At 36.5% G+C, this 24791-nt stretch overlaps 2 protein-coding genes across 2 annotated transcripts in view; one reads left to right on the forward strand and one right to left on the reverse strand.

Moving 5' to 3' along the window:
- LOC135698664 (GATA-binding factor A-like) overlaps positions 1 to 24791 on the reverse strand; it is a 444653-nt gene that overhangs the window by 306337 nt on the left and 113525 nt on the right. The gene's annotated exons all lie outside the window — the stretch shown is intronic.
- LOC135698668 (thialysine N-epsilon-acetyltransferase) lies at positions 6699 to 10117 on the forward strand. Its single transcript, XM_065218746.1, has 3 exons — positions 6699 to 6788; positions 6856 to 7058; positions 9787 to 10117. Exons 1-3 carry the CDS (start codon positions 6714 to 6716, stop codon positions 10100 to 10102), a joined length of 594 nt encoding a protein of 197 aa, XP_065074818.1. The 5' UTR covers positions 6699 to 6713; the 3' UTR covers positions 10103 to 10117.

Raw genomic sequence — 24791 nt, forward strand, 5'->3', positions numbered from 1 at the left:
TTGGATATCACCCAATTACATTTGCCGAACGAGTTATTTGCTTTCATGCCATTGGCTACATCTTGCTGGACCTTATTAATTGATCATTGCAGACTGAACATGTACCACTAATTAATAATCAACATGTTGCACACATTAGCGAAAATTTTAGAACTTCTTGTTAAAAGGCAGCTATTGTAGTATTTAAATAGTAATAGTTTGTTGATACCAGAACAATCGGGATATCTTGAAGGTCATTCTTGTGAAACCTTGTTGAACTTGATATTAGCAAAGTAGAAAAATAACTTCGATACGCTCGTATACGGGTAAATACGATTGTGGCTGTTTTTTTGGGTCTAAAACGCACTTTTGAAGCAATTTCTAGGCCCTTATTGTTAAGATCGATCAAGCGCTCTTGAATTACGAATACTGTCTGAGTATTTGTCTGACATGACTCAACGGCCTGTTTTTAATGGATCTGTTTCCAGTCCCGTGGGGAATAACCTTGAAGTGCCCCAGAGAAGTGTATTAGGTCTTCTTTTATTTATTATGTATATTAATGACATACGACGTGTTTTCCGATTTTGCGACATTAATCTTTTTGCAGATGATACTGTGTTATGCATTGCAGCTAAGGATTCAAATCATGCCGCTTTACACTTGAATGAAGAGAACAGCAGATGATTGAAGTATAAGCAGTTGAAATTGAATACAAGTAAAACTAAATTCATGATAATTTCGCGAAATCGAGTAAACATCTCTGTTGTAATTAAATATCTTGGTGTGATTATTGATGACAAACTTAAGTTCAACTCTTCTTCACAGTGGTTGTCGATGAAGGAAAGAATTGTATATTTAACTGTGGTGTTCATTTTTAAAGTACTTAACTGTTTGTTGCCTCGATATTTGTGTGATTTGAAATAGGAAGCGATTTTCATAGATATAATACTAGAAACACGAATGAAATAAGAACACCAAATTTCTGGACCTGTGCTGGACAAAATTCATTATATTTTAAAGGAATAAATATTTAATGCAATACTTACAGAATTTAAAAGACAGTGTATTTCATTTGTCTTTTGAACAAATTATGTATCTTGACGAAGTTTGTAACGGATCATTTTGTATGAATAGCTGTCATATTCACTTTTTTAATAATTATTGTAACACTGCAAAAACTATTTTGTTCGCCACGATGGTGATGATGGATTTTCAATATTTGATATAATAGTAAGAATTTAAAAAAAAATGGAGTAGTCTACAAAGGTTTGAGCGTTGCGTGCGTATTAGAGGACTGTGTAGTATGATGCTATGTTGATTATTCATGAACATTCATGATTTTTTAGGCAAACATTTTTTTTTTTTTGATAAATCAGACATAGACAACAAGAGAAACAAACAGTTATAGAGCAAATTACAGAGTTATAACATGTTATAGCGCTAGCTTGATGGTGTTTTCTGTGTTGCAATTATTTGACAACCGTTATAATATGTTATAACTCTCAAGTCTGAACAAGGCATAAGATGGAGCAGTTATGTATTGCACATAATTAATCGTAAGCATCCTTCATGAAAAAAAAAACTTCACCAGTTTTTCATGAAATTAATTACCGATGTGTTCACTGAAGTGATAGCCAACGGCCAGTATCCAGACTAGTTGAAACAAACAATGGTAGTCCATATCATTAAGTTAGGATAGTGGGGTATTTTTCCGTTCAAAAATATTAAACCACTCCAACTTGTCAAAAACGCTGTTTTATTATATTATATCTATATATAATATAATGATTTAAGGTCAAACAGCCCAAGTAACATTTTAAGTTTTATGAAATACTACAAAGCTACTATAAAACAACATTCATAAAACCCTGGTCAAGACTGCTTTGCCATTGATGCATCCACCAAAACCTCATTGATGCTAGAATCTGTCTAGTTGGCCCACTCTGGAAAAGGTTCTGAAGGGTATATTTTCGAAGCCCTTCAAGATTGATTTACTGCAAAATGGTTGTACGATAAACGCATTGAGATCCATTTCAAACCCGTATTTAAGCTACAATAAAAGCTATTTGACAACAATTAAAACCATTATCCGAACAATTTACCCTAGCTGCTTGCTAAGTTCACTAGAAAAACAACAATCAAGATAAAAAAGGATTCATAAATACCATCCGATCTTACCAAAATAATTAAAATAAAAACTGATCATATAAAAATCCTGCCGAATTTCAAAAATTATAAAATAGTTCTCATTAAGTGGCCTAGTTTTATAGTACGTTCAGACTACAGAGTTATAACATGTTATAGCGCTATCTTGATGGTGGTTTCTGTGTTGCAATTAGTTGACAACCGTTATAACATGTTATAACTGCTCAGTCTGGCCAGCGTTTTAGGTGCCATATAAAATTTGATGTGAAATGTACGTGAAAACATCGAAAAACTTGAGTCCGCCCACGGAAAAAATCAATTTTACTATTTATTTAACATTAAGAAAAAAATATATTCTTCAGATCGATCATTAAGCTTAGCCGAGATTTTTGTTTCTCATGATTTTTGCATTCTAAATATTTCCTCATTGCTAAATTAACTAAAATAAAGTTATATCCAAGGAAATATAGATTTAAAATCGAAGATTGTAAAAAAACAAAAACAAAATAATTGTAATATGGCGGAGGCATTAAAAGCTGATTTTCATGGGCCATTTGTGAAAAAGTTATTTTGCTTTCAAGAAATCCTTAACAAATTCATAAGGTTTTGAAATGGCTTTTATGAAGAAAACTTGTGGACTGAATTGTATTTATCTAAAGCCATTTTCCTTGATTCTAACCCGTTCAGATTTATGGCAGCATTTATGGCGGCAATGTTGCCTACAAAATGTTAAACGTCAAAGTTTGTTTATCTTTCGATAGTTACGCTGTGCGATTCAGCGTTCTTCCAGGCGATTCTCTCCCGATGGCTTGGAAGCAGTTACTCAGAAAGTGTTCACAACATTTCGCATTTCGCACAGCTGTAACCTCGATCATTCCCGAAAAGATCCCCTTCTTCCGGATGGTTCTGGAAGTGCACCATCAAACGATGCAGGAATGAACGTTTGAATGAATTTTTTTCCAAGTAATGACCCTTTCACCGAATAAAATCGCGGCTATGGATCGGAAATCAACTAGTGTCCGCTAACTGACAGTTTCAGTGGTTTGCTGTCGGTACTGACGCAAGTTATTCCGATCTTCATCTATTCGCAAGGTCTGGAGAAGGCTGGTCTGTTTTCAGACTGTTTTGACAATGCTTTATGCATTTGAGGACCACGCTCATTTCACTCTTCTCCACCAGATGCTCAGTCGTTGATGGTACCCGTTTTGCCGGACGTTACTGAAATCGACTTCCCTTCGGTCGTTAGCATCGCTTGAAATTTTTCTCCAACCTCCTTTATCCTTCGAGTTATCCTTGTCATAAATTTGGTTTTTATTCACTATGAGGATCCATCCTTAAGGTTCAATTTGTAAACAGAGGAGATTTTATCATACACTTTTAAAAGCCTAAAAGGCAATAATATATGCATTTTACTCTCATTTAAAACCGAATGGTTTTATGATTGCTTTTTATAATGATAGAACAGGTTTATAGAGTATTTTATCAAGACTTTAATAAAAAATTGCTAATGAAGTTTATGATTGATTTTTAGAACAGTTTCATGGTGGGATTGAGAACTACTTTAAATTTAATTTTAAAACAAGACAGTTTTTGACTTCTCAGGTTTTTAAAACAGTGAAAAGGTGAACTACTAAGCATGAACGTTTTACACTGTGAAATTTTGTATTTAAACTAAATGGATTATTCATTGCCATTATAAAACCACCATAAATCAGAGTGGATGCCAAATGACTTCAGAATTGTTACTTGGGAGGGGTTGGGTCATGTTTTCGGAAGGAGGGTCTCTTTCTGAAAAAGTTTATTTTTTCGATAATTTGTACACTGAAAAGTGATTTTCTGATTAAGTTGCCGTAAAAAAACGAAGTGTTAAGAAAAGTGTAAATAGAAAAAAATTAACAATGTACACTGAAAGAAAAACACTCGTAACAATTGAAAATATATTTATATGAATATTTTAAGCTTAACTTTGCTCTAAAAGCACTGTTTGTTTCTGTTTTTTTTATACTAAAGATAACTTTTCATGATTTTCTACAACTTTGTGTTTGGCCTAGAGCCAGGAATTTTACATAAAAAATACTTTTATCACAATTATTTCAAAATTATGTTTTCCCTCTTTAACTATTATTTTTTACAAATACTTCTTTTTCCAGTGCATTTCTACCTATAAATGGTAAAAAGTTCAATTGAAATTTAACTGCATCTCAATACAGAAATTTGTTAACGTGATTAAAGTTTTACTAAAAAAATGTTTTGACGGCAATCCCCCTCCTCTAAATACAAGGCTTGCCCTTTTTCATACAAATCTTCACATTTTTTTTTACTTTAAGTTGCTAAGAGTACGCATCGGTACTTTTTGAAGCCTTCGTGTGCAGCCAGAAAGTTATGTTGGAACTTTATATGAGCTTAATAGAGCTTAAAAGCGGATTTTATCGTAGAATACGTAACATTAGGTTGCTATCTCAGTTTGCTCAAATAAACTTAAGCAATAGTGCAAAGGCTTAAATCACGTGTATTTCAGCATTACAAGTGCTCATAAGCTCTTATACAGCACTACTAATGTCATGAAGCCTTCAATGGGAATTGCTAATAGCTTACAGCGTTTTACAAACTATGGGTCACGGGCTGCTCTTAGGTGAGTCGCAGAAATTCAGATAAATTGGTAATGTTTTTAAAAAATTGTGCAAAATTTATCGGATAGTATAATTTTGTGTTTGTTAAAACCTATTAGTTCTTTTTTTATAATGAAGTTAAAATGGATTGAATTGAGGCTAATTTGTTTTAATTATATTTAGTTGTTTTGATACTAGTCACATATTTCTATGACTTTATTAGGGCCGTTTTTGAACTGAGTTCACATTGTGCATTTCGCTCCAAAGTAGACTCCTGCGCTAAAAACTCATGTTCAATTTTGTATGGCTGTTTGATAATATCATTATAAAACAATAAATCATTTTTTTAATTTGATTTTGAGAGAGCGCCTGATGAAACTATTTCATCTCCATCCAAATTTATCTTAAAACAAAAAGCTTTGAATTAAAACTAAATAATTTCATTTAGTGACCTAATGGCTTCTAATAAATCAATGGCAAAATCATTAAAAACTTATCTATGTCATGTCAAAATTGATGATTTTGACAAATTTATTCACATGAGTAGGAAGATGAGGAGGAAAAACTGCTCGTCTCCTTCTGTTTCTGAAAATGCCTTCATTTTTTCAAACTATTTTCTTGATAAGCTTCGTCCCGCACAGTGGAATTTCTTTGCGCAATCAATGCGCTTTCCGCAGTTTGCTCGGAGCCGGTTTCTCTTCCTGAGACAATTTTGCCACGCGACTTGTTTTGGTCACATTAAAAAAATCTCCCATCGCCGAGGCGCAAATTTAAGGCAAGTTTCAATCGTTTTTCAATAGTTTGTACTCACAGCCTCAGCCTTTAAATAGTAAAAACGTGTCACCTAATCTTAAGAAAACTCTAAATTGCTACTGAGAAACACTCAAAGCACACCAAAACTGTTCAGAATTGTTGTTCTGGAACCGCACGGATCTGTCAAACTGATAAAACCATTTTGCTTTTAAACAAGCTGTTGTAAACCCAAAAGCCCATCTATAAAGTCGTTTAGCCTAGAATTGAATTATTTATTGCCGCGGTAGGAGCATATAGGACCGTTGAAGGATCGAAGAAACGTAAACAGCTTTATGTGACGATTCTTAACCGCAAAACATATATGCAGCCATGTTGCCTGTCATATCTACAAATATTCTGGAAATCTGGTATTCACAGTTAACTTTAGGCATATAAACCACTTAAAAACAGTAAGTTTTGTAATGCCATTAAAGTTTACTATTTATACCATACTCTCAGTAATCAAGTTTTCAAATCATTTAGAATAAATCTTCTCTTTCATTTTATTTAATTCAACCAAAAAGCGTTTCTGCTAACTTTTAATATTTTAAATTTTAAAACAGTTTTAAAAAGGTTTGAAGGACATAGAAGAAAGCAAATAATAAAATTCAAATGCTCTTATGACGGTTTTAAACTCTGGTTCTGGAAGCGTAATATAGTGTGGGCCATCCTGGATGCAATGCAGTTGTATGATTATATACTCTATTTAATGATATATCAGTCAAGTAATCTGACCTACAGTATATGCACGGGGCCCTACGTACGGAAACCACCTAAATGTCATCAGCATGACTTAAGCAACAATCTACGTTCGTCTTCCATGAGATGGTTGTAATCACAGCATAAACCAAAACGTTCTTATTTTGTAGGTTTCCATATATGCCTCAATTTATGCGAAATTGGTCAATGCACATCATGATATATTGAACCTACATAGACCCTTCTATTTCAAGTTTAACCCTGCACCCAATTTTTAGTTACTACCTCTAAAATAAGATCAACCCCCATTAAGCACACTCATCTTCACTGATTAGATAAAAACACATTGTGCAAATCGTTCTGATAATAGCAATAATTTTGTTTTACAGTATCAGCATTGAAACGAAGCTACAAGTCCTACGTATCAGTCGTTGACTGTTCGTGAACAAGTAAGGAGCAACTGTAAATTTAAAATTGTTCAATTAAACCATGGCAACCCCACATTGCGTAATTGCTAGGAAGACTAGAAAAGAAGATCTAGGTGCTGTTTTAGAAATGATACAGGTACTCTGAAGTATTCTTCTCCAAATTATCGTCATTTTGAAACTTTTTTCTATCCACTTTACTCAAGGAACTGGCAGACTTTGAAAAAATGTCCGATGGACCGCAGCTGACGGTAGAAGACTTGATCCGGGATGGAGGATTCGACGAAGATCAATCAACAAAGACGCCAGTATTTCATAGCTTTGTGCTCGAACTCACGGACCCGGTCCAGACTGGGGAAAATGAAGAAATTCGAACGTCATCTACGTCTGGCAGTGACCTTTCGACCCGGTAAGACAGTATTTACAAACATGTGGAAATCTTCCATGTCTTCTTCAAGCGTTCAGGCAGTGAACAGTAATGATCCATTTGTGCCTGATGATGGAGAGCACAAAAAATGCTGATAACAGCGGCTTCGAAGCGGCATTAATTTCTTGTTATTCAACAGTCAACCGGTGAATGGTGTTCGCTTTCTTAACTTTCATTTCGATTTCTTTTCTCATTAATAAGGGTAGATTTTTATAAGTTGAACAATTTTTAAACTTTTGTTTTTGATGAAGACTGTATTTCCGTTCATGTTCAGTTTAGTATTCATATAAATTATTCGAGAAGATTGACTTATCTCAAATTAAAATAGATCTTAATAAATGGACTGCTTTGCTCCTGATCATAGATTTTTTTCAAGACTTAAATAACTGCAATACACAAAACCACCATCAAGAAAGCGCTATAACATGTTATAACTCTGTAGTCTCAGCGTACTATTATACCCCGTTCCCACTACAACCTATATTACGTGATATAGCCTATCTTGATATAAGAATTCTAGCTGGTTAGGAGCTGAAAAAGCCATTTTTTAGGTGAACAATTATATTTTTGCTTGAATAAGCCCTTATTCAGTTATCAATGTTTGCTGGGATAGCTGCAAAGTTGCTTAAGTAGACAAAGTCTTTTGTAAAGGCTTTTAGTAAAGAGCCTTTACACCTACAAAGTTTCATTGATAGTTAGAAGTACTGCCAACCGCGTAGACAGTTTAGGATAAAATTCTATCGCCGCTACTGTTCCCCATCGTTATCGACAAGATCATTCCTCTAGGCTTTTTACGCTAATTTTTCAAGCATTTTTGCAGTCTCTCAACAGTGTTCTAGATTAGAAATACTCAGAAAGAGATATGGGCGAAGAAAACAAAATTCAATTCAGCAGCAGGGATTTGTACCTAAATTATCTTGCAACCCTTACTAGAAGCTAGCATTTAACATGACTTTTATTGTTGATTCGATTTACGTGTAAAATAATAATTGAGTGCATCGCACATTTCTTGGTGCCATTAATTAACCAACTGAGATCAATTAATCAATAGAGTTAGAATATTGTTTTTGATTTCAAAAACTAGTTGAATTTGAGAAGCACACGAAACATAAAGGTGATTAAATTTCTGTTCGATTACAATACTCTCAAATTTAATGAAGTAAGGGGCCTCATTTAGGTGGTTGATCACAGGAATTTAGAGAGCTGATAAATCTTAACTGGTGCCTCCTTTAGCACAGTCGGTAAAGGTGCAGCTACAAAGCAAGACCATGCTGGAGGTGGCTGGGTTCGATTCCCGGTTCGGTCTAGGAATTTTTCGGGTTGGAAAATTTCTCGACTTCCCTGGGCATAGAAGTATGATTGGACTTGCCACACAATCATATCAATGCAAAAATGGTACAGGCATCGAAAGCTCTCAATTAATAACTGTGGAAGTGCATCTAGAACACTAAGTTGAGAACACGCTAATATCATAGAGGTAACTCTAAGACCACTGGGTCCCGAAGAAAATCATTATTATTTTTGGCTCACTCAGTACCAGAACAACGGTCCCAAGCAGTCCCAAGCTATTTCACTCACCCCTGCATGTTCTGCATGAATCCACACACCCCTGATGTTATCTGTCAAACTTTCATAGCGAATCAAAACAAACATAGTGTAGTAATAGAATTTCAACTAGAATAGGGTACGTTAATCGTTTGCTTGGGACCAATAGGCTACTAAAGTGGTGAGCCAATTTAAAATCGTTAGTTTCGTATATTTGGGGTACGATAATCGATTTGCTTGGGACCAATAGGCTAGTCAAGTAGTGAGCCAATTTTAACTCGTTAGTTTCCAACCGGTGGTAATACCCTGTACAGACTATGGCTTATATCATGTAATATAGGCTGTTTTGCAATAAGCACTCATACATAGGATTTCCAGTGAAAACTAGATGGAAGGAAGGCGTGATCAGAGATGTTATGCCTCAGAACTGGGATTGAACTCAGGCCTGCTGGGGTGAGAGGTAATTAAGCTTACCACTACACCACCGGCGCCGCTGTCCGATCGAGATAAAATTCATTCGGGTAATATGAAATCAAAGCAGGTGATTGAAAAAATTAAAATTAAATTTCGACAATATTTGAATTTTTTTAATAGCTCAAGGATCATTCAATTTTTCCCGTTTGGAAAAAAACAGATTATTAGAATTGATGATTTTCAATTGAAATACTCAATGACACATGTCGCATTCCTAAATGGTTTTCTAAACCATAAGATGAGCAGAATTCAAACAAAATAAAACTTCTATTCGTTCAATTTGTCGAATTTGTCCACTTTTCTGTTTGTACATAACCAACAGCCAGCGTCGTCATATAATGAACCCAGACTAAACCCTGACGCATACAAGGCACGGAAAACCACACAGCTGGTGATAACAAACATTGAACGACTCCAGGGCAACTAATGTGCTCGCTCATACATTCAGCCTAGCTTAGTTGCTTTCTTGAAGAATGCTTATCTTATCACTAAACATATTTAAACGAGCATTATAAAATTCTTATTCTTCTTCACCAGTCTGCCTCTTCAGAAGAACAACCTCTGACCGGACAGGCAATCAAAACAAAATCATTCCCATAATATTCTATGTTTAATTAGGCCCGCAGTTCCTCTCCAGTCAAGCTTATATATTATTTTTCCTTCCTTTCTCCCTCTCTCTATCTTTTCCCAGCACCAAATTGATTGGTTACGCGATCTGCTTCTACTCGTACTCTACGTGGCAAGGCAAGGCGTTCTTCCTGGAGGACATCTACGTTAAGCCGGACTATCGAAGCCATGGCTACGGCAAGCTACTGTTCACCACTCTGGTGCACCATGCGCGGGAAAATGGCTGCTCTCGATTCGACTTCCACGTGCTCGCATGGAACCCGGCGAAAAAGTTCTACCACGGGATGGGAGCAGAGAACCTGACCGAAACCGAAGAATGGGAATTCTTCCGGTTGACTCGAGATAAAATGGACAAACTGTGCGAGAACTCAGTAAAGTAGTTTTGGGAGGCAATTCAACGGCACGGCAAAAATACTATCAACAATCTGAATGCTCACAAAACAAGTATTACAATAAAGAGTGATGCATGATTAGTGAATAATTTAGTTCTAATCTCTATAATGTGCCAGAATACATGTGCCATAATGAAACAAATCAATTAAAAAAATAGACTCACCCGTGAAATTTCTAAAATTTTTTACTTAGCCCACTAACATTTCAGAACCATTCGCTACAGACTGCAGTTATAAGTTATAACATGTTATAAGCAAGGTTGCAAAGACTCATTTCAGCTAAAATAATGTTTTTCGGAATAATAAAACCAAAAGATGGTATGATGGCATGTTTTACTTGTAACTTACAAGAAGAGGTTACAAAGTATGCGTTGGAAACATAAAACCTGTAAATTTTGCTTTCTATGAGTCATAATCAGCGATTTGCTGATCGCTGAGTGAGTGAGTGAGTGAGTGAGTGAGTGAGTGAGTGAGTTTGTGAAAAATCGCTGATTGTGACTCTCATGAAGTGAAATAATCAGGTTTAATATGTCAAACACATTCTTTGCAACCTCTTCTTGTATCCTACCAATTCAAAATTTGATCATGGCATCTAATTATTTCATAATTTAGAAAAACATTGTTTTCGCTGAAATGAATCTTTGCAACCTTGGTTATAAGTCTATCTTGATAACATTTTTCATGTCGTTATAACTTATCGTGATATCATATTATGCTTTCATTATGCAGTCAAGACTTTTTTTAATTAATGCAATTTAGCTTCGAGTTTTTCTGTTGAACATTTTATTTTATTTCAGCTGGTGTTGCAATAACGATTATTGCATGCAAAACAAATTTCAGTTACATCTAATGTAAGGTTGAATTTATTACATCCTCTGCATACGTTTCATACAGCAAATGTAATGTAAGTTCTTGCAATGGACTGCAGTGTAGTTGTTCCAGAATGCATGTTTTTGTATAAAACCTTCACGAGATGATTTTCTAGACGCAATGCATTTGGAGAAACAAACTTTGTTCGAAAAATAAGCTAACATAAAAATTTCAAAATTATTCAAAAAACCTTCCGGCGACCACATTACAGAATCTATTTATGTAGCGAAACATTGCAAATTCTGCATAATTTGCTGGCAAATCTGAAATAGAATCTAATATTTCCCTGTTGGGTGTTTTGATTACCATATTTTAGCTCATTTGTGGCTTGTCAAGAGTTAGATTTGAACTGAGAGCTTTCAGCGTGAGAAACATCGGATGCTAATTATTTACGCAAGACACGTATTCATTTAAATTATATCTAAATTATACTCAGTAATCAAATTGATTTAATTTAGTGCAGGATTAGTTTTCCGTTTGAGTCCCCAATGTATAATTTTACTCTTATTTTTGCTTATTTCGTCAACTCAACCAAAATGAGATCATAGTGAGTAATAAAAAAAATCATCATAACAGCAAATTTTGATTTCAATTTGATCCATAGGCGTAGCTAAGGAGGGGAGGGTGCAGGGGGCAACTCAGTCGAAAAATCTTTTTTTTTAGATTTAATGTATCTAGAAAAATGTTTAAATTTTTAGTTCAACTAGCTTTTGTCAGCTTTTTTATGTCTATATTCCACATTTGTTTGAGTTTCCGAATCAGATTGAAGTTGGATTCATTATTTCAGAAAACTCGAAAAAAGCAACAATATTTTTTTTCTTGATAATTACAGACTACGAAAACCTCAGGATTCTTGAAAGACTGAGAATTAATATTCAGATTTTTTAATTTTTTAATATTTTGTTCTTTAAATCCAATTTGTAACTTTGAATTTTTTTTCTCTTCAATGAAACTCCAATGACTCTAAAACTTTCCCAAGAATCTATAACATATTGATATATTATCAAAGATCTTATAATTAGCTTGTTTTTCAACAGTCTGGCACTTCCTCGAGCACTTCAAAGATTGACAATGTTGGCTAGAATTCTAAAGAAATGTTTAGCTCGAGAGATAATTTCAATGGGTTCTTAATAAATATTAGGGAATTTTAAGGAGAACCCTTCCAAGATTCTAAGAAGAATTTTAACAAAGTTCTGTGGAAACGTTTAGCAGTTTTCAAATTTCAAAAGGTTTCTGAAAAATCTTTATAGATAAATCTGAAGAAATTACCAAAAGAATTATAATTAATATAACAAGAGTATTTTATACATAGAATAAACTGAAGTGCGAGGTTTCGTGAGAATACCAAAAATACTGTAGAGTGAATTAAAAAAAACTCAATAGATGGTGAAGGGAATTCCAATTAGAATCTAAATTGTTTCTAGTGTGTCAGAAATTTTACTTGTGAATATTTATTTTTTAATACATCACAATTGGGTGGAAAACAAAATAAAAATGTCGATTTTTGCGACTTTTATGTTAAAATTCATTCCAAGATGGTCTAAAAATAATCATAAGTGTCTAATTTCTTTTATCTAATCCTAACCCATGATTTTGCTAAATGCTAATCGTTTAGAGTTGATTTTATGTACAACATTAAAATGACTATTATTGCAGGGTTATGATGCTTTTATAAGTCTTGGTTATAAAAATTATGTTCGAAATGCTCAACATTTATCGAAGTAGAAAAAATTTAAAATTATATCCGGCTCCGAATTTTAAAAATCTGCCACTGTCAGGTGAAAATAAAATTCAGATATCGAGCAAAACATGAGTTCGTAACGTTAAAAAATCTGTTCTTTGGTTCTTAATTTCTTGCAAGCTTTAGATTCCTTAAACAATTCGTAAAACCAATTTATCGCTTTTCCACCCTGGTTAATTATTAATTCTGGTTTTCTCCTAATGTTATTGAGCATGATTCTCGTCTCCTTTATCAATAATTTGAATTACTTGTTTCTAAAAAAAATCTTAGGACAATTAAAAAAATGTGTGAGGTTTTTTTCAGGGAAATTAAAACCATCCAGGATTGGAAAATCAGAGTATTATCAAAATTAAAACCAACTTAATTTTATTACGAATAGAAAAAAAACTTGAAACTTGAAGACAATCCCTAGAGTTTTGAAAGGTTTTAGCACTCTGAATAAATTATTTATAAATATATTGTATTTTTATACAAATTCATAAAATACATATGACATATGCGGAAGTACCTATGGCTGAAAATTCAGTTTCGGTTAAACAAAGTTCGACCTAGTAATCCATACGGTATAATGGTGTTCAGCTAATCGACGTCTAACCTAATTCTCCATAAAACATTACCCCTTGCAGACAGACTATTTTCAGGAATAATGCAGGGGAGTAAACATTGACTCCAATCCAAACAAGAATTCCAGAAGCATGACTGTCGCTATTCCCGGCCCCGCCCATCTTTACCATAACTAGGGATAGGGAAGGAGATATTGATGTAGTACTTACTTAACGAGAGGCCACCGACTTAGCGACACCGTCATACGTGCTACGGAGTTGGACGGTTGGGTAGGCCGACTATCGAAGGAAAATATTCATTTGTTTAGTGATCATGCATTTTAAGAGCCATGATGGAGATCTTGGGGTTAAATCCATGATTTTCTGCTCAGTAAGCAAAAACGATCCCTCCAGGGTTATCGGGCATCTCTGTAACAAGTCTTCCATTTATTTAATTATTTATTTAGTTAGATATTTATTTAAACATAATTCATATTTATACAATTTTCTTCATTTATTCAAAATTCATGAAGTATAGTTTTTTACAATTAAATTCATAAATGTGTTCACCGCCACTCATTAAGAGTTACACTTGACATACAAAAATCAATGAGTTCCCAATACGTGCAACCAATTCATTAAAATTTGACCCGAATACGCTATCTATTCGTTAAAGTCAGGGGTACGAATCCGAACCGTTCTTTCTTATAAAAGAGTAACCGAAAATAGATTTGAGCAAGACAGTATACTGAAATTGCATGATAAGGAAAAATATGTAGCATTGAATCGTTTTCAGAGAAAGATGATGAGAATTGTCGTTTGAAGCCCAACAAACAATTTGAGTTGATTAGCTAAAGAAGCTTATTTTTGCCTGAATAAGCTCTTATTAAACATTCAATGTTTGTTGGGAGGTCGTTGAATTACTTCGGTAATTTGACGTACTTCCGGCCACGATGACCGTTGAAGTCACACCTATTTGAAGGTTTCTGGAACTTCAGGGGAAACATGTCACAACGCTTTGAACGTCGATTTCTCTTGAATGACCACACAGCCACGGAATCTGACTACACCAACTCATAGAACAAACATTTCTCTGTCAGATGATTTAGTTAGTTTTAGTGGGTTTGTTGTCATTCGTAAGAAACCGACGATCCAAGTCATTGTTTACGTTTCGAGTTAGACCCTTCTGACATGTTTCCCCTGACTTCTACTCGTTTACTTTGACTTGAACCGTGGAAGAGGCGAGAGTGCGAGTAATTAGTACTTAAGTGTACTTATACACACTAAGATTTTGTTTCGGTGTTCGGTAAATTTTACCGAAATCAGAACAGCTGAACATTCGGTAAAACTTGCCTTCATTTTAAAGGCTATTCAATTTTAAAATAATTTCAAACCATGTTCAACCTTGTTTAAATGATCAATGTAGATGTCAATTGTCAATTGAATGTCATTTTAGTTGAGATTTAGTTTCAAAGTACACTGGAGTCGCTTTTTACGCGGGGGATATGTACCGCTTAAAAAAACCGCGTAAAAAAAAACTACCGAGATTTTGATTTTTCACATGTTTAAATATTTTTTATAAATCGGATTTTGATGCCATTCATTATTATAGCATGCTATCCCAAGTAACATTGCAGGTTTTATCGAGGTTTTATAGCATTTTTCAAGTCCAAATCATGATCTACAGAACCCTCATAAAACCAAAATTGTTACTTGGGATGATCCATATTGACATATTTTAAAAATTTCTGTATTTACACCAAAAATTGTGATTTTTTTAAAAGTATGCCATTCGATTACCTATAGTTTAAAACGAATAATGTGATTGGAATCAAGTCGATAGGTCGTATCGTTGTCGAGAAATCATTAAAAACGTACCGCGTAAATTGCGACTCAGCGGCACTAACCGCGTAAAAAAAAACCGTGTAAAAAAAAACCGCGTAAAAAAAACCGCGTAAAAAGCGACTCCAGTGTAGCTGAAAAGCAATTGAATTGAATTGCATAAATTTTACCGAACAGTTCAGCTGTTCAGATTTCGGTAAAAATTACCGAAGTCGGCGATAATTTCTAAGTGTGTAGAAATTCGTTTATTATTCAGTTCCAACCTGGATCGGGTATCAAGATTGGGTCTGCTCGAGGGAGAAGACAGTGAGAAATTAAAAGCAATCCAGAGTAATTCTGAGGAACTCCTTTGCTCTCTGATGAACGATTTTATTATCTCAATTGTTTTGACAGTGCAGCCCAAGCAATTAATGTTTTCGGTGTAAAGGAACGTTAGTTTTTTTCAGCCGGTGATCTATGCCGTAAAATACATTCATCGGAGAATCTGGTAGCAAAACAAACATCACGCAATAACGTTGCTGTTTTTACACAAAATAAATGGGGCTAGAGGGGCGTCTGTGATACATCCTCAATTACATGTCCCTACCGGAGCTGGTAGCCGGAAGGGAATATCCATTCACTTGCTCTAAGCATCAGGATTCCCAGAACTACGGTAGCAAGATCCTGGACAATTTCATTTCAATTCCAAAGAGAAAAGTGCCCTGCAGAAAGCTTTCATTTAGTTATCGAACTGACATTTGCATGGTCAGATTCCAAAACTATATGCCCTACTAATTTTGTTTTCGTCACAAATTAGATCAGTTCCCAGAGCAAACCAGAGTAGCTCTGAGCAATTCTGAGTGAAAGAGGTACTCAAATGAAAGCCGTCTTCCCCCTCGGGTCTGCTTTTGTTCTGACAAACGTCAGTTTGATCGTTTATTTTTAAAACCTACCTCAGGTTGAGGTTCGCACTGACAAAAAGTTCGGTTTCGCATAATAAACGAATTCGCTATTAGTGACTGAATTTAATGTTACATTTCTCGTTCCTTTCCGTTAAGCCTAGTATACAGACCGAAGCGAAACGAAAATTGAACCACGCGAAAAATCATGAAATTTCGCTAGCGAAAAAGGTTGTGAAAAAATGTTTGTGGAACATTTTCCAGTTTCCTTTTTTCGCAATTTACAGTTCATGTGAAACGAAATCGGTCAGTTTACACCTCAGGTGAAGTGAAAATCTGACAGATACGCTCTTTCTCGAAACGTCAACTTTTCGCTTACCTGCTGCTCTTTTCGCTAGCGCTGCATGCGCGAAAAAAAATGAACGTAAGCGAAAAAGATACGATCCACAAAATAAGATTTCGCTGGATCGTATCTGTTTACAGTTCAAAGCGAAGCGAAATATTTGCCAATTGCGTTTTTCACGCAGGTGAAAAATGTAGTATTTTGTATGAGATTTTCGCTTCACTTCGATCTCTATACAGGCCTTTAGCCTGTAGAGTTCAAACATTACACTAATAAAATTTCAAAGATTGTTTTTATGTGTCCCACACATGAATTTTTGCAATGTGATCCACAAATTATATCTATGCTTCGGACACATACTTAATATGTATACACATAAAAGCCATGTGTAACCACACATACTATTCATTTGACTCATAAATTTCATGTGAGCTTCTGGGTGGATTCTGTTTATGTGTGGTCACATGAAAATCATGTAGAATTTCACATGGAAATTCATCAATAAAAATGTGTGGAATTTTATTAGTGTAGGTTCGAAGTTACGTGCGGTAAATTTTCTTGTGTATGCAAAATTTGTAGAACGGTTAGGTGAATATCCCAAGTTCCTAAAAGTTCCGCATTCAACGATTAAAATCACTTCCAAGTTCCATAAAGTTCAAATAAAGTTCCGACTGAACCTTCAACCCTAATAAACAAATACCATAAACGAACTGTATCCCGGATGGGTAAACTATCCCACAAATGGTTTGGATGATACCCCGAACACGTCGTTAAGCTCTCTTTTATGATTATTTTTATTAGGGAAGTTCCATAAAGTTCAAATAAAGTTCCGACAGAACTTTCAAGTTCCATCAAGTTCGAATAAAGTCCCGACCAAACTTTCAAGATCCATAAAGTTCAAATAAAGTTCCGACAGAACTTTCAAGTTCGATAAAGTTCAAATAAAGTTCCGACATAACATTCAAGTTCCATAAAGTTCGAATAAAGTTCCAACAGAACTTTCATGCCACATGAAGCAATCCGCACAAGTCTTTATTTGTAACAAAATTTAATGTACATAAATATGAAATGATCAGTGGCCTGAATAAATCATAATTCTTATATTTATGCAACATTATATCCAAACATAAAAATAAAAAATAAATAGTAATTTTCTGGGTTCGAACCCGTGTATTCGGCATGCGACCTACGATTGCTAACCACTGCGCCACAAGTGTGATGGAATACCATGCGGGCAAACACCAATTTAAAATTCATCAAGGTGTTGTGTTTCGTATTCAAGTCAGTCAGCTGGCTCAGAAAACTCCAACAATAGACGGGAAGAAGCTCACTTTAATATATTCCAAATGACGTAGCGGTTCGTGCCGAGGCTGTCACGCAGAAGAACTAGGTTTAATTCTTGAAACAGCTCCATTACTACTACTAATGCTGATAAATCAATACACATTAATACCTACCTTTAGAAATAACTTTAATAAAAGTGCGAACTTAATATAGAATTGGTGTACAGGACAAAAACCTTTTTTAAATTATTTTCTAAAAGTTCCGTTCAAGTTCCGCCAGAGGCTGCTTAGAATGCTCTTCAATTATGGTACCGGTACTTTCAAGTTCTTATAACGACTTAAAAATAAGGCTGCTTAGAATTCTATATACCACCTTCAACCAAGCTGCTTAAGCCATAAATAGCCTTTTATCAGAAGTTTTGGTTACTTGGGTAATGTCTGTTGTGTGGAGATTTTACTGAAATGTGTCGAACAGCCGTTCGACGGCTTTTTGTGCAGGATCGTTTTTGTGCATGGTCGTTTTTGTACAGGTTGAGATTTGCACTGCATCGGTTTTAGCGATGGGTGGCATTGCTCGGCACAGCGTACCAAAGGATGTAAATCGCACTCTCTAGACTCCACGCTTCAGCGTCAAGGTTCCCAGTTCGGTGGAGAATCCGGAAGGGAGAAACCGTTAAACTGTTCTCCGACAAACCGTTGGCCAAATCCAACAATATCCATCACGTGAACCCACGTACATTGCCCACCGACGATCAACCCCTCGTCGACATCTGCACCACCGGCAATCGGCGCTAATTCAGTTTCGAAAGTTTCGATTGGGAATTTCTGCACCACACCAGTTCGGCGTGCAATCACCGACAAACCGACATGAAACTTAAACTTAACTCTTGATCGAGAATCCATAACGGCGGATTCAAATGTGCAGCGATCCTATCAGTCAAAACCATAGAAATTTGTTATCTAGATAAAAATAATTTGCCCGGAATAGATTAGACACGAACCAACACATACATTTTGTATGCGTGTTCGTGGCTAGGATACACACTTTTCGCGAACACGACGGCAGATGTCAATTTTGTGCTTTGATCAGAAATTGATGGTTCCTTGTATGGTCATTCATGTCGGTTTGTCGGTGGTGCAATGCGCAATTACGCAATTACGCAGTGCGATGAATTCGGCCCGCTTAGGACACGATCGACTTGTCGATGTGTGGGCATTCCCGCAGTTGACACAGGTTGACTGCTTGTCCTTCCTGTCCACGATGCATTGGGCAGTGACATGTTGTCGCATTTGGAGCAACGCGATTTCATATAGCAGTTATGCACGCCATGTCCGAAATTCAAGCAGCTGGTACACTGCGTCACTTCACGGTGGACCGGGTTGTACCGTTCCTACTCGACGACGACACTGAGGAGCGTTCGGGTGCTTTGAAGCTGCCTCCTGTTTGTGGATCCGCTAACCAAATGCACCAGGTACAGTTGTTCGCGATACTTGATCGCCTCGTTATGGCTTTTGATCACGAAAACCTTCACGAGTTGAAGGTTGTTGCGTTTCAGCTCTTTTTCATCAACCCAAACATCCAGCTCGTGCAGCCCGCGTAGAATGACCTTGAAGGGCTTCGTCGACGGCACGTCGTGGGTGAATAATTCAATCTTCCAGAGTTACAGTGTCTTCGCCACTGATTTATAATGTTCCGCCGAGGGGACGGTGATTTTCACGCCATCAGCGCAGAGACGGAATTCGGCCCGTAGCTCTACGGACTACGGACTAGCACATTCAGATTGTCAAACAGCTCGCGTGGCGCGTTGACATAGAAAGGAGGCAACTTCTCCTTTTTCTCAACGCTTTCACGCCTTTCGCCATCATCCTCCTGGAGCAGCGAGAACTGGTTGAGGGCTAGCACTAGCTTCGTATGTCTGGCATCGACATTGTTATCCACCGACCGCTTACCGCCTTGATTCTGGCTACCGCTTGGGCCCGGTTTATCCATGCTTGGGTAGAACGAAAAAACGTTCGACAACGCGCGAGAAAAAAACTTTCGAAAACACGGGAGAAAAGAATACTTGTGTTCGACCACACCGAGTGCTGATCGTATTATGACGAAGAAAGCTATTTGGCTAGCGGTTTTATTATCGCTACTTTTCTCGCATTTCAATCCATGGTACTCCTTGTCGTCAGACTAAAACCATAGAGGTAACTCTAAGACTAGATGGTCCCGAAGAAACGTGCTCAACTTTTTGGCTCAGCTCTGGAACTCTCTTCGGTCCCAAGCTAATCGATTCACCCCTCGAAACATATGAAAATCCACTAACCCCTCATTTTATCTGTCAAACTTTCATAGCTAATCAAAACAAACATTGTGTAGTACTAGAATTTTGACTATAATGGGGTACGATCAACAATCAATACGAAACTAACGATTTTAAATTGGCTCACCACTTTAGTAGCCTATTGGTCCCAAGCAAACGATTAACGTACCCTATTCTAGTTGAAATTCTATTACTACACTATGTTTGTTTTGATTCGCTATGAAAGTTTGACAGATAACATCAGGGGTGTGTGGATTCATGCAGAACATGCAGGGGTGAGTGAAATAGCTTGGGACTGCTTGGGACCGTTGTTCTGGTACTGAGTGAGCCAAAAATAATAATGATTTTCTTCGGGACCCAGTGGTCTTAGAGTTACCTCTATGGTACGATAATCGTTTGCTTGGGACCAATAGGCCAGTCAAGTAGTGAGCCAATTTAAAATCGTTAGTTTCGTATTGATTGTTGCTAAAACGCTGTACAGACTGGAGAGTTATAACATGTTATAACGGTTGTCAAATAATTGCAACACAGAAAGCACCATCAAGATAGCGTTATAACATGTTATAAATCTGTAGTCTGAACGTACTATAATAGTACGTTCAGACTACAGAGTTATAACATGTTATAGCGCTATCTTGATGGTGGTTTCTGTGTTGCAATTATTTGACAACCGTTATAACATGTTATAACTCTCCAGTCTGGACAGCGTTTAAGACTAGTAGGTCCCGAAGAAACGTGCTCAAGTTTTTGGCTCACCTCTGGTACTATCGTCGGTCCCGAGCTAATCGATGCACCCCTCGAAACATAGGAAAATCCATGAACCCCTTATTTTATCTGCCAAACTTTCATAGCGAATCTAAACAAACATTGTGCAGTACTAGAATTTTGACTAGAATGGGGTACATTAATCGATTTGCTTGGGACCAATAGGCTAGTCAAGCAGTGAGCCAATTTAAAATCGTTAGTTTCCACCGGTTGTTATAACTCTGTAGTCTGAACTAGAGTCGGTGTATAATGAGTCACGCCAAGAGAAAACAGTTGAACTCGCATCACGGTTTTCGAAAGATTCCCTTTCTTTTCACTTGGCTACAGAGGACTTCTACATCAACTTCAAATGACTTCTAGCGAGAAAAAAATAGCGGCTGTAGTAAATCATTATATCAGTGATTTATTCAAATTATCTTAACCAAAAATAGTAGAAATTTTCATAACTGATCATTACCAAACGTATCCCATGACAATTTATTGCTCACTGCGTTTTTATGATCATTTCTTCGATTTTTTTTTTATTAATTACTTTATTTGTACAGGCTTAATCGAATAAACTTTACAGAGTCGAGTTATCATTTTCGTTATACATTATTGATATCTTATATTTAAAGTTAAAGGAGCTGGACCGGATACTCGCGGTTGTCTCGAGGTAAGTGGAGATTTACAATTTTTTTGGATGGGAAAAGGGAGAAGGAGGTTTGAAATGTGGTTTACGATACAAATGTTTAATTAATCCTAAAACATGAACTTAGTTCTATTCATCTTGAAAACAAACCCACACGTACAAAATATAAACTAAACACAAGGTTAATCAAACTTACAATCTAAGGTTAATATTCTTAAAGTAAACATATATGAGTTTCATAAACTCCAGATCACGTCTAGCCAAAATATCCCGAACTGAAACATTAGGTTGACTACCTCGAGCCCGAAGGGAATCGTACAGCTCAGATCTGACTCCACGATGCTCAACACATGACCAAATAATATGATCGGCGTCCTGGTAACCTTGTCCACATTCACAGAGATTGCTGTCCTCCAGCCCAACACGGAACAAGTGAGCGTTTAACGAAAAGTGATTGGACATGAGGCGAGACATCATACGAATGAAGTCTCGACCCACATCCAACCCCTTGAACCAAAGACTCTTCGGGATGATCGAATATAGCCATCGTCCCAAACTCCCTTCACTCCACTTATTCTGCCAGCTGACGAGTGACTGTTGACGGTAAATGAAGAAAAATTCATCGTAGGCAGTTCTTCGATTATATTTTATATTTTATTGCAATAGGAGATCTGGCCTCACTGGCCCTGCGTTCGGTCGTTGTTTTTTGTAGGACTGATATTAAGAAACTATTTCGTGAGTTTAAGCCGGTGTTAAATATTTTAATTTGATGGAAGTGTTAGCATTAAGTGAAATACAGTACAGGTCAACGAGTTTTAGTGAAAACGGTGTCTAAATATGGACAGGAGTCCTAATTTATGTTGCTCTGGAAAGGGAAAGTTTGAGTCAGCCATATTTTTTTTTTTTTTGTCTATACTTCGGATACGTGGATAGCAGTATAATAACGGGTGTGAGTGTGTGTATTGACAGCAAAATATCTCCTGATGCCACTTCTACCGTGAGACGAAGCTTATGCTCTGGCTGTGAGGAATGTTGTCTGCCCGGAGTAGTTGGACTAAATACATAATCGCAAAGGAATCAGCTAAGTATCATGTTTCAAACTAAAATATTGGCAAAAATTCTCGAGTAGCTAATACTGTGATATTGTGAATTAGGCAGATACAAAATTCGTTATGAGTGTGTGATGTTTTGTTTTGTTGGTGTGCTTGATTTTTACTATCCTTTCTCCCAACTGGAAATTCTTATCAAACGGTCGATCTTTGCTGGAGTGGGAAAGTGTGAGCGCCGAAATTGTGTTTCGTGGTAGTGGTAGAAGAGCTCATCTAACTGCACTGTGCGCTGTCCTGGTCGGGCGTGTTTTGCGATGGTGTGAGAGAGTAAACTTGCTCTAGTTGCTTCTTTCATACCGGCGTGAGTGCCGGCCGGCGCACAGTGTAGGAATGCTTTTCCCCTCAAGGGAGAACCGTTACGGGTTAAAGTGAAGAGCTGTGACATCTTTATTCTCGGAACCACTTCGAAACTTTACGTGAATTTTATTCTATGACTAAGAGTGTGAATGAACCCAAAATGCATGAGTGAATGTGAATGGGGCAAACGTGATACCAGTATGTATTGTATAATGGTATTTTTACAGTTTGTACCGTTCTGATTCATATTACGAACACGCTCAAATTCTGAGCACTTGTGTTTTTGTATGGGACGGATTTTGAAAAATTTTCTTTTAGGATGTCCATATTACGATAAGTCGTGAGTTTAAATACATTCTGAGCGGATCAGCAATATTTTAGGTAGAAAAGGTGTTTTCAAAGGATGATTTTAACGCACTGTTCGGAATTTGAATCAATACGGTAAATCGCGCGATGATCGAGACGTTTCCGTCGGATAAGATTATTTTGCGGCCGAGTGTCTAGGAAGCTATGGAAACCGAAATGGCTCTTGATTTTGTTTTATGCCCTTATAGTATAAACCACCATCGCACTTCGTGAGTTGTCCCAATAGAACCCTTGCTTTTGGTTTGAATCAGTACAAATTCGTTCTATTATATAAAAAAAAAAAAGAAGTGTACATATTCATTTTCTTCCGAACTAAATAAACCACCATCACACTTTGTGAGTGGCCCCAACAGTATCCTTGCCGTTGGTCTAAATCGGGTCAAATCGGTTCTAATAATTATTTTATATTCAATCAAGTAAACCACCATCACACTTTGTGAGTGGCCCCAACAGCATCCTTGCTGTTGGTTTAAATCGGTTCAAACCGCTTATAATTAATTATTTTGGTCATTGATAAAATAAAATAAACCATCATCACACTTTGTGAGGGGCCCCAACAGTATCCTTATTGTTGGTTTAAATCGGTATACACACATCTAATAATGATCTACATCTCTAGACAGCCGGCTGTTTAGAGCATAAATCGAAAACACTTATAAATAACTACACAAAACAAAAGATCCCATCACTTATCAAGGTGAATCCTGATCCAACGAACCTAACCCACTAACAAAACCTCCTTCCTGTGACTTTTGTGGGATGCAGAGGTAAACACGGTCCCAAAACAACAAAAGTCACACACTAACATTCCTTCCCTCTCCCACCTGATTGCAAGGACGTGGCCGGTGACGTTATTGATCTTTAAAGGTAGGAGTCACTGGAACATGTACACTGAGAATGGCAGGTTACTCCCAAGCCCCATTCAGTTGATTCTTTGTACAATTTCACTGGTTCAGATCAATCACGGAGTGCAACTATCGATACGTGCAGTCAGACTAAGCTAAGCTAAGCTATATTTTATATTTTATTGCAATATCTTTCGTGGACCTTTCATAGCATCGTAATGTTTGCGTACTTTGCACGATAGGTAGCCGGTTTGACAGTTCAATAGGTAGACTTGGCTTCACTCTTGGCGTGACTCATTATACACCGACTCTAGTCTGAACGTACTATAAAATAAAGAAACATGTTACAAATTATACTCACCATAAAATTTGTCTGTGATAAAATGTTCAGCCACAGACAAACAGACATAACACTTACCAAGTTGTTCATCGAACAAGCATTTAACGGACAATTTAAAAGTATCGTAGTTGGTAGTACCGCCACCTGTGGCGCGCATAGTCAATTCCCTTGCGTTTGACGTTTACACACTACCGCCATCTGTTCAGCGTACTCAACAGATGGCGGTAATGTTTTAGCGACGATGTTTTACGATAAGAAATATTCAATGAGATGTGTCTGTTTGTCTGTACATTAAGTGTTGATTGATCACAATACAGATTGTGATCGAGCGCGGACTTGAGGTTAATAGACTATTAAATAATCTAGGTCCTTTTAAGATTACATATGAAAAACCTAAATTTTGCCAATGTCCACCACAGTCCACAAAGACGTAGTTCTACGTAAAAAAAAACTACTATTCAATCCCTGCGATTCAACTTCCATGACTTGCCTACCAAAAAGACGAAAGCTTTTCGT

This window comes from Ochlerotatus camptorhynchus, unplaced genomic scaffold (assembly GCF_037179485.1).
Source record: "Ochlerotatus camptorhynchus isolate MF236.1 unplaced genomic scaffold, CSIRO-AGI_Acam_v1.1 ptg000093l, whole genome shotgun sequence".
Taxonomy (NCBI): Eukaryota; Metazoa; Arthropoda; class Insecta; order Diptera; family Culicidae; genus Ochlerotatus; species Ochlerotatus camptorhynchus.